General features: G+C 46.4%; 1 protein-coding gene across 1 annotated transcript; it reads left to right on the forward strand.

The window, feature by feature from the left end:
* Window positions 1–951: 951 nt before the first annotated feature.
* LOC144824287 (5-hydroxytryptamine receptor 5A-like) lies at window positions 952–4,585 on the forward strand. The gene is made up of 2 exons (XM_078683414.1): window positions 952–3,664; window positions 4,514–4,585. Exons 1-2 carry the CDS (start codon window positions 2,948–2,950, stop codon window positions 4,583–4,585), a joined length of 789 nt encoding a protein of 262 aa, XP_078539540.1. The 5' UTR covers window positions 952–2,947.
* The last annotated feature ends 6,384 nt before the right edge of the window (window positions 4,586–10,969 follow it).

Here is a 10,969-nt window from a genome sequence, read left to right on the forward strand (position 1 = left end):
GTTTTCGTGTCTTGAACATATTGGGGTATCTACTATGTAACTCTTTTGAACACGTGAAAGCCCGTTTTTTTTAACAGTCCCTTTTTTTTTTAATGGATACAATATTGATGGTGAACGAGAACTAGATCTCTAAAGCGGTAATTTACAAAATTACATCTAGATAATTTCTTTGGGTGCCAGGGGTTCTTACTCGTCGTGCAGGGTTCCCCTTGCTCGGTGACGGGTGGTGCTGTGGGGGAGACACCCATGCCCGGCTGCGCCTCCCATTCGCCTGTCTGCGCTGCTCTCTGGTTCGAGGGAGGGGAGGGTGCGTCGGCAGCAGCCGCGGGAGGTGTCTGCTCCCCGCACGGCTCCTCAGCAGAGCCCCTGATCCATCACACCGTTGACCACTTGAGCAGCATTTCCATAAAGACGATGGATGGCAGTCAGCACGCTCATCCGACACGGGCTCCCTTTCTCCCCAAAGCTTTGAAATGGAAATGCGGGACTCCCAGAGCCCTCGCCTGCCTGCATTTCAGGCGCCGAACGCCCACGGACTATGAACACAGCACAGCGAGGAGCGGCGCCGGGGAGGACGGGAGGAGCCGTAACTTGGAGACCCTGAGAGGACCCGCGCGCGCCTGAGGAGGGAGCGGGTGGAACTGGCGCAACAGCGAAGTTAAGTACGACACCTGAGGCAGAGGGTAGCCGGAGCCTGCCTGCTCTGAGAGGACCGGCGCGCACCTGAGGAGGGAGCGGGGTGAACTGGCTGAGCAGGAGCAGTGCGGTTAGGTGAGACACCTGAGGGAAGCGGAGCCTGGCTGCTCTGAGAGGACCCGCGCGCGCCTGACTGACAGGGCAGGGCGCACTTGGATACCCAAGAACAGGTGCGTGCGCCCCCTGCGGAGGATGGCAGACAGAAGTTCTCTTCACTGCGAAGCACGGAGCATGACGAGGAAGGTTGAACTTCGCAGCTCGGCGGGGAAGTTTCAGCGCCAAGGGAAGTGAGAAAGCTGCATTCGGCTGCGCAGCGTGAAACAGCACTTGAGGAAAAGGAGAGCCTGCTTTTGGAAGGGCTGCGTGGCGCAGCACCTGCGCAGGGGGTGCCTGGACGTCGGCGCACCACGCAACACTGCCCTTAAAAGGCAACGCCTGAACTTTGCTGCACTCAGATGAAAAGTACCTGTTGAGTGCGGAGGCAGAACTACTCTGTGAAGGGGGACCATTACCCTGCAGAAAAGAGAGAGCAGATACTGGCTGTACAGCACCGAACAGAACTTCAGCTGAGAAAGAGGACATCTTGAAGTTGGCTGCACGGCTTGGAACACCACCAGGCGCGCAACGCCCATTGCGCAGACCAGGATTTGTGGAAGAAATAAACTTCATCTCAGCTTCATTGTGTGATCTTGGACCTAGAAAAGTTGGGAACTTTAACTTGACTGCCACTGAGGGACCAACGTAATGCAAAGAAGGCAGTGTGAATCTGCATTCAATAGAGATGCTCTTGCTTGGATGTGAAGGAACCTCCAGCAGACTATACTTTGGGATCCGACAGACTGGGGCGTGACCTCCGAGGTGTAGGAGTCACTCCAGTGGACGAGTAGAATGATGCATGATAATAACTACGGCAAATGAACCTACAGTGCTACTGCCCAGACACAACCAGGACTTGGTAAGACGATTTTAATGGGGAACAAGTTGAAAGGTGACCGCAGTTTAAGTCTACATCTGGGGAAGAACAGTCTTGCACTGAACACAACATGGAATTGAGCAATGTCAGTAAAGTGTTACATTCACTCCATTGATGTGACAAGAAATAATTGAAACTTGTAAGATTAATTTAATGCCAGACTTGGAAGAGCACGCACAGAAGGAAATGTAGCTTAGTTTGTACGTTGCACTAGTGGTTCTTGAAGAAGGAATCCTAAGCAGAGATCACAATTTAAGCTACCAGGCTAGAAAGAATAGATCCTTAGCTTGGCTCCAATTTTGAGGCCAGTGCCGTGAACAACAGTACAACAATAATGTTCCTGTATTGACAGAGATGTCTTCAGGGAAGAAATCTGTAGCTTAACTCCAGCGTGAAATTAGCGCAAGAGAAAGGGTTCTCTGACCACCTTCTCAGCTGTCAAGTTGGACCAGTATTTACCAAAGAGACACTGAACATGCAAGAATGAAGCCCATTTGAGCAGCCTTGGTGGGGACAAGTTCTATGGATGACACTCTTGCTTGAACGACATATGAGGACAAGCACATGCTAGGCCTTCCACTTGGTATATTCTACTTTAGACTAAATGACGTGATAGCAAAAGTCAAAGGCAGGACATTTGAGTTTTATCAAAGTTACTGGACCAAATCCCCAGTAAGGGCATTCTAGCTTGACTCATCTGCTGGGCAAACAACTGGGGAAAACACTCTAACTTGACTACTCTTTTGGGGTCACTTACCAGGGAGGATGGTCTAATTTATCTTCAAGTGAGGTTGGAAGGTTTAATATGCAGACAGGCCTAAGGGGAAGTACACTCAAGAGTGAAGTTTAACTGTCACTCCAGGACCAGCTCTTAGGGAACAATGTTCTAGTTTATTTCCGTTGTAAGCAATCCTAGTACTGTGGGGATACGCACATGCATGGAAGGACACTCTAATTTGTGTGCCATTAATGTGGGGACATACAAATGTCAAAGAACTCTGCACCTCAAATGTTATTATGAGAGCTTGTATCTGTGGAAAGACTGTCTTCAGAAGGACTGAAGTGTATGTTGAAATGAAGAACACCAAAAACTCAGACTGTTCAGATACTTTCGCCTTATGGTGTGTGCTTGTCCTGATTATAAGGGGTGGATAAGCAATGCTACTACACAGCTTTGTGTTGTCATGGGGAATAAAAGAAATGTAACCATGACAGCAACCGCCTGGGTGACATCCCCACCAATCAGCTGAACTGGATAGGACGAATGTGTTCAAAGCTATGGCCACAGCTGTGGACAGTATCAATGTGTCCGTGGTCGGGGTTAACCACAGCTCTGAGGGCAACGTCCTGAAGAGGGGCAACTTCTCTATCTTCAGTATTCTCATTCTCACCCTGCTAGTCATCCTCATCATCGCCACCTTCCTGTGGAACCTGCTCATCTTGGTCACCATCCTGCGGGTGAAGACCTTCCACCGTGTGCCCCACAATCTGGTGGCATCTACGGCTGTGTCAGATGTGATGGTGGCGGCACTGGTCATGCCACTGAGCCTGGTGAACGAGCTCTCTGGCCGGCGGTGGCGACTCGGCCACCACCTGTGCCACATTTGGATCTCTTTTGACGTACTGTGTTGCACCGCCAGCATATGGAACGTAACAGCCATTGCGCTGGACCGCTACTGGTCCATCACAAGACACCTAGAGTACACCTTGAAAACCCGCAAGCGCATCTCCAACATCATGATTGCTCTCACCTGGGCGCTCTCCGGCATTATCTCTTTCTCCCCACTCTTTGGCTGGGGGGAGGTTTACATCCCGGATCAGGAGAACTGCCACGTCAGCCAGGAGCCCTCCTACACAATCTTCTCCACCTTTGGGGCCTTTTACCTTCCGCTGTGTGTGGTGCTCTTTGTGTACTGGAAAATCTACAAGGCCGCCAAGTTCCGGATTGGGGGACGCAGGAGAAATGCAGTCATGCCTCTACCTGAAATAGTGCAGGTAAGGGGAAGTGGGATGTGGGCACTTGGGCTGATGGATGCTATCCACAGCACTTTAAATAAAATTGTTGTGGTACATCCTGGACATCCACTTCCAATTCCACATAAATAAAAACTGTTATTCGTACCCTGATGTAGCAAGGTTGCCATGAGCTCTGATGCAAGCAAGTAAAAGAAGCCATGAGACAGCTATAAGTCCCGGTGCCACTACACCTGTTGCACCAATGCTACCGACCCCTATATTTGTCTTGTTACTGTTGTGGTAGGCAACAGACGTTCTAATATTTGAGTTGTATGTGTTGCTACTGTGTTACTCTGTTTGTACAACATTTTTAGCAATGATGCTGGAATGTTTTACTGTAGCCAATTTGTACAGCGCCTAGATGCCCTTTGGCATCCTAGCGCTGCTCACTCTAAAACTCATATAATAATGTTTAATAAAATTACTCCTGCAACCTATAAAAAATGCGTTGCAAGTGCAACACACATCACAGGTGGATGCTGTGTCGGATTGCCATACCTAACCTAAACATCTGTGTACACTGGGTAACCTTTCAGGTATAAGTGAACGATTTCCTGATCCTGCCTGGTAGTAGATGCAAATCATAACGATGTATGCAAAGGCGGTGAGCTGTACTTGTGTATGGAAGCAATACCTCGCAGATATGCGTAATAACAGAACGGACTTTGAATGTTGCGTTTTGAGAGAGCATGCTCGTGTAACCGTTGTCCAGTGGCTGAACCCCTCTGCTTTCTTCAGAAGCAATTTTTACTGCAGCTTCGATTTACTTGCTTGATAATCCCCAGCGTTCAGCAGAAGTAACTGGGGTTTTGTTTTCGCTTTTTCCAGCCGGCAGTCACTGGAACCCCCGTGCAGAACTCTGTTTCAATCCAGTTCTTTAGATCCGGCAAAGAACTCTAGCTCCAATAGGAATGATAAAGTACAGAGTTCAGGGGTGTAACAGAAGCCCCTCCTGCGCAGCTCCCCTCCCAGCCCCCCCCCCCCCCCCCCCCCCTCCCGACCCTTCAGAGGGCTCTCAACGCTGGAGGGGGCTCGACTACACTCAGCCCAATGCCAATGAATAGCTGTGCGATATGCGAGACTCGGGGACCCTTCACATATGGAGGTGGGAGGGGGGGGGGCATTATTTTTCATTAAGCCACTGACAGAGCTATATTGAATTGTAATTGGATTTATATGAAGGTCTGTTGAGAATTTGTGGAGTAGCGATCCAAAGAAAACTAAAACTGTAGCACTTTTTTTGTTTTGCAGTTTTATATAGCACGAACTCGACCTGAAGGTATTGAAGTGCTTTACATAAGCACCAGTTAGGTTACACAAGGCCACATTCATTTTTGGTAGGCATGGGGAGATTAAGTGATTTACCCAGAATCGCAGAATGTTGACCTGACACCCAGACTCGATCTGGTTTCCCAGGTCCAATGTCACAGCTCTGACCGTTATGCCACACCCGCTCCCCTTTTCACACAGCCTTGCAACCAAATTTGCTGTGGCATGTCGAGCAAGGGGGAAACAGTTCATAGCCACCTTTATTAAGTTCGGACTGCTGCTGGTGTCATCCACAGGGCTGGAGCTCTAATTAGGCTGTCTTGTGCGATGCACAGCCTCGTACCATGTAACTGTCTAGTTTAGGATTTGTACTGCCAGTGAAAACTACAATGCCTACGTAAACATAGGATCCCACTCACTGATGTGTACTGTGCACTTCAGCAATACAGCAGTTTTTTGGAGAAATTAATACATTTTTCTTTGTTAGTTCCTGCTTCAATTAGGTGTTATTTTTCGCTGCAAAACTTGGTCCGGCTGTGTCACATTAAAAAAATAAAAATTACGGAGTTTTGTATCGCGCGAACTTGACCCGAAGGTATCGGGTATCAGACCGCTTTACATGAGCAACACTTGCATTCCTGAGGACACATTCATTTTTTGTTAGGCACTGGGAGATTAAGTGACTTGCCCAGAATCACAAAATGTTGCGCATCCTTGCAAGACTCGAACCCGGTTCCCCAGATTTGAGGTCGACCGCCCTAGCCATCAGGCCAACTAGATTAGGATTTGTGTTAAAACCTATAAGTGCAGATCAGGAATTGTAACGCACCAGTACCTTCCCCTATGCAAAAAGCAATCAAAAGCAGCATACATTGTTTTTGTGATGAGGAAAGGGCAACATTCGAGGAAAAAATAACCTTTGCACTGGAAATGAAATACCCTTGAGCGACTGCATGGCAAGCCCTTAGTAAATATGGTCCTTCATGTAGTATGTGCCTAGGACAGTGCTGTGAACGTGTGCTATATCTGTACACATACAGTGCAACTGGTAGTGTGTGCAGATCTCTGAGGTCAACGTGCACAGTACGTGGGCACATAATTCTGATGCGGACATGTGGATGAAATAGACAAACATCACTAAATGCATAAACTTGATGTTTAGAGAGCTCTGAAAGTGTCCAAGTTAATGTGTACGGAGCACTGATGAGATTGTGCACGGTCAAGTTCTAAAGGACTCAAAGATTGTATTCAGGAATTGCGCACAGAGATCAGGTTAGCATTTGTACTGTAATCCTATTCAGAGCTCGGATGGTATTTACAGTCAGTTTAGACAGAACCCTGGTGAGGATGTACACAGACCGCCCTAGAGAGCCGTGAGAATTTATGAATGTGTGCAATAAACTATATTGGTCTCAGGATGATGTACACACCAGCTGGGTCTGGTGGATTAGTGGACTAAGGCATCCACTGTATGGTCTGTATTGGACCTCATGGTCACAGGTTCAAATACCAGCGGGTCCACTCAACATTTCATCCATCTGAGGTCGATAATATACATCTTTTATTCAGCGTCAAGATGCCCACGCTTTACAAATACACATGTTAGAGTGGAGTAAACGTATGTAGAGCTTTGATGGAATGGTGCACCTCACACGTATGCAGAGCTCTGATGAGAATGTGTGAGATAAATGCAGACAGGGCACCAACGAGAGTGTACTTGTAAAAAGCTTTGGAGAATACATGTACAGTAAAGGTTTACAGAGCTCCGATGCCAATGTGTATAGTCTGTATTTAGGGAGCTCCGATAGATTTATGCCCAGCGGTATAGTTCGCTAGGACTGTGGTGGTCATGTATGTAGCACAGTTCTGAAGAATGTGGACAGAGATGTGTTCACATAATGCTTATAGAATGCAGATGGGGGTGTGAATAATAGAAGTTTCCACATCAGGTGTCTGAATAGCTTAGGCAAATGTGCATAGGACAGACAGACCGAGAGCTCTGACAGGGTTGGATACAGTCAATATCTAATTAACACTGTTGGAATGTCTACAATTTGTGTGTAAAGAACTCTGATGGGAATGTACACAGTATACACTGTTGTGAGGCTGGATGAACAGAGCTGTATGTACCTTGAATGGGAATGTGAAGTGAGAGTTTTCCATAGAGGTTTGATGAGTGCACTCAATAAGCATCAATGGAGCTCTTTCGCAGTGTGTGCATTTGGTATGTACCGAGCTCAGCGAATGTGCACGACAGGTCAGGTCTTAAATTGTAAAATAACAAGTTGCAGCGTCCAAAGATTTCCGAAAAACTACCATCTGGTGCTGATCAATGTAGGAGTTGCTGAATACCAAAGCTGCATGGTCTTGATTCAACCACATGCCTCTTTCATCCACCAGCAGACACTCTCAGCCAGGGCTTTAAGTGGGATGAAAAAACAGGGGGGTCTCTCAAAGGGGCATAGCCAGTGTAATTAAGGGCGTGGCTTTAAAACACTTACGCAAAAAATCTGTGTTTAGCATAGTGTGTCGCCCCACTTGTATTTTGCTGTGTCATTGCATCCAGATATGTGATACAACAAGTAAGATCATACCTACAACAAGTAAGGACTATTGGCTTTGTCACTGGTTATTGGTTGCATAAGATAAATAAGCTGCAACTATGACTTGTGAATAATATTGAAAAAGCTTCCAATTAAAGCCCTGCTGACCCTACCACAATCTTGTGTTTTAGAAAGAGAAGGGAAATCCAGAAAGAAAATTACTCGTTAAAGGATTTCCCTTCCCACACAGCTCTCACCTGGCATGACGTCATGCAGTAACTTCTCCACTAGTGAGAAGTGAGCAGTGTGGACAGCGCACATCGATGTGCTTGCTGTCTAGAAACGGGTCTCTATCGGGCTGTTTTGCGCCTTGGCACTTTTTTTCTGGACTACAGTGACAGCAAACTGCTGTCACTGCAGTCTGGAAAAAAAACAGACCGCCTGTGCGTTTCGAGCCCCCTTAAAAAAACTGCCGGTGCTCAGACCCCTTGAGACCCGGCCCACTGAAAGCCCTGCTCTCAGCCTCTTTTTCTTATTTTTGCAGGTTCTTTTTCATCCCAACTTTATCCCTTTGTCGCTGTTTTTCTGTCTCTTTTCCTGCTTCTCTCCCCTTTCTGTGTTTTTCTCTCTCTTGCTCTGAGTCAAAGTATTTAGAGGAAAAAATAAGTGCTGGCCACCCAAAAATTAGTGCTGATGGGGGCTACCTGCAACCACTGGGTCGAATTAAGCGCTGCAGTAGGTGCCACTTGACAACCGTCTTTGTTTAAAAACCCTGATTTCCCACTACCCAGGTGCTTCACCCACGTAGTGCCTATCCATACAGCACGAGTACTACTGAACATTATTTCACAGGCACACGTTGTTTGCAAAATGCGAACATTCTTTCTTTAGTTAGTGCTTTCCCTTCAACGATACAAGAGCAACCTTACTACCTGTATCCCACTGAAGTAGGGTACTCGCCACCGTGTGCAACCCTCCGTTGTCCTACTCTTTAGCAGTGAGCTACAAATAGACTTCCCAGGACAAACATACTAACATACGTAGGTATCTTTTTAGTGAACATCTGAATATTATCAGTTTGCACATATAGCAAAGCTTGCAATTTAAACGTATCTAGCGTTTTATCGTAGATTATTGCAGACATAATGTCAATGACAGATTAAGCTCCGTACAAAATCAAAATAGCAATCATTTCGTATATAACTGGTGCGATATAAGCTAAATAGAACCAGAGCATTTGTTTCTGGATATTGTAAATATGATTACTGTAGGAATGTGTGTAAGCTGCAGGCTAATTCGAGACCATGCTAAAATGTGAGAAGAGAATATTCATCTTTATCTGTAAACTATTTGTGAACAGTTGCAGAGGCCCAATGTGCTGTCAAAATATATATTTTTCTGTCGCTTGTTTTGAACTTTTTTAACGTGGGAGAACTTTTTGACTGTGTATTATCCCAAAACCTGTCTTGTTTCTAAGATTCTTCGGCACCCACACACTCCACCCACACACACTCTTGTCTCTCTGCTTAATTGGCAGGTGACCACTATTGTGCTTGGTATTAAGGTAAAACTCAATTTTGAAAAAAATTTCACTTGGAAAAAATAAAAATGAAGAGACACTTTAAATGTACTCAATGGAAAACTTCATCTGAACCTAATTTCATATTTTATTTATTTGCTAAGAATCAGTGACAGACACTCTGAAGAGGTTCCATTACATTGTATGTGGTGAGGCATTACTTCTGTATGGGAGAGAGCGCTGTGGAGGGAAATATTGCAGACTGGAGTAGCCGCTAAGCAAAGAGGGTGACGTTGTCTCACAATAGAGTCCTTATAGGCCTAATTTATGACTGCAGGGCAGGGCCACAAGCTTTCTTGCTGTGCTGCCCTACTTCAAAAGAAAAGGGCAGGACTATCTGTGGGATACGGCGCATTCCTGTCATTTTCCTCTGCGTAGGTACACAATGGACTACAGTGCACCAACACAGGCACCTTTGCACCATAGTGCAAGGTTGCCTGCGTTGTAGGGATGATTGTTTTAGTGCAGGAAGGGAAACCTTCCTGCACAAAAAAATCACAAGAGGCTTTTTCCACTTTCTATGTGTGCTGGAGAATGCAGTACACATAGAAAAAGGAAAGCAAGGAGAAATCAAGATATTTCTCCTCGTTGTGCCTCTCTTACATCTCCCCTGGGGAGGCGTATATTTTTGGTGCTGTCTCAGAGTTACGATTACTCATAAATATGGGGCAGTGTCAAAAAGCCATTGATGTTGTTGGGAACGCCCCTAGCAACTCCCGCTGCATACCCATTTAATGCAGAAAATTGCGTTAAAGGTAACAATATTTACGAGGTAGCATTATGCCAAAAAAAGTAGCTTAGCGCTGCCTAGTAAATCTATGGAGCAGGCTCCTGCGCCACGGAATGTCACAAAAAGTGCTGATCCGGCAGTGCAAGGGGCCTAATAAATGAGGCCCTTAGAGTTTTGCAGAGCACGAGCCCCCATCTAAATTTGAAGTGGTCCAGGTCCACCCTCATTCTTTTTAGTCAGTATAAGAAGTGCTGAGTTTACATTTGTGTAGCCTCAGCTGGCTCAGCCAGTGTAAAGCTCTTAATCCACTCTGATCAACCTATCTCTCTGGCAAGGCTCCATTCCTGTCCCCTTCAAAACTGGGCAGGTCACCCCTTTGCTTAAAAAGCCTACTGCTGATGCGAAGGACCTCAACAACTTCCGCCCCATCACTAACATTCCCTTCCTTGCGAAGGTCACAGAAAGATGTGTAGCAAAACAACTCTCTCGTCATATCAAGGACAATGATCTTCTTGACAAGTGTCAGTCTGGCTTCATGCAAAACTGCAGCACTGAAACAGCCCTACTGCAAGTGGTTGATGACGCGCTGAGGATACTCGATGCGGGGGGGTCCTGTCTTCTAATTCTCCTGGACCTTTCTGCAGCCTTTGACACTGTCAATCACAACACCCTCCTCAATATCCTTCAACAGAGAATGGGCATGGAGGGCACTGTGCTTAAATGGTTTGCATCCTTCCTCTCTGACAGATCCCAAATGATCAAAATTGCGAACAGTCTTTCTTCTCCTGTGGTGGTAGGTCAGGGTGTTCCTCAAGGCTCTATACTTGCACCCACATTGTTCAATCTCTACTTAGAACCACTGGGAAACCTCCTAAGCAAATGCGGGATTCACTACCATCTCTATGCAGACCTCAAGGTTTCCTCCACCCATGATCTCTCCTTCCTAAGCTCTACTCTGGACTCCATCCAAAACTGGATGTCAACTCATCAACTGATTCTGAATCCTTCCAAAACTGAATTCCTCCTCTTCTCCTCCTCACTCTCTCCCCCCCCCCGGTTCAATCATGGATGGATCAGCTGAATCTACTCAACACTAAACCCATCATTGTCGACAGCGCAAAATCCCTTGGAGTTATTCTAGACCAAAAACTCAATCTAACCCC

Source organism: Lissotriton helveticus, chromosome 3_1 (assembly GCF_964261635.1).
Source record: "Lissotriton helveticus chromosome 3_1, aLisHel1.1, whole genome shotgun sequence".
NCBI lineage: Eukaryota > Metazoa > Chordata > Amphibia > Caudata > Salamandridae > Lissotriton > Lissotriton helveticus.

What these genes read in the sequence shown, in the direction of transcription:
- LOC144824287 (XM_078683414.1), top strand. Translation starts at nt 2,948, where the DNA reads ATGGCCACAGCTGTGGACAGTATCAATGTGTCCGTGGTCGGGGTTAAC. An exon ending in CTCTACCTGAAATAGTGCAG is followed by an intron (nt 3,665 to 4,513) that starts GTAAGGGGAAGT and finishes CGCTTTTTCCAG; the next exon opens with CCGGCAGTCACTGGAACCCC.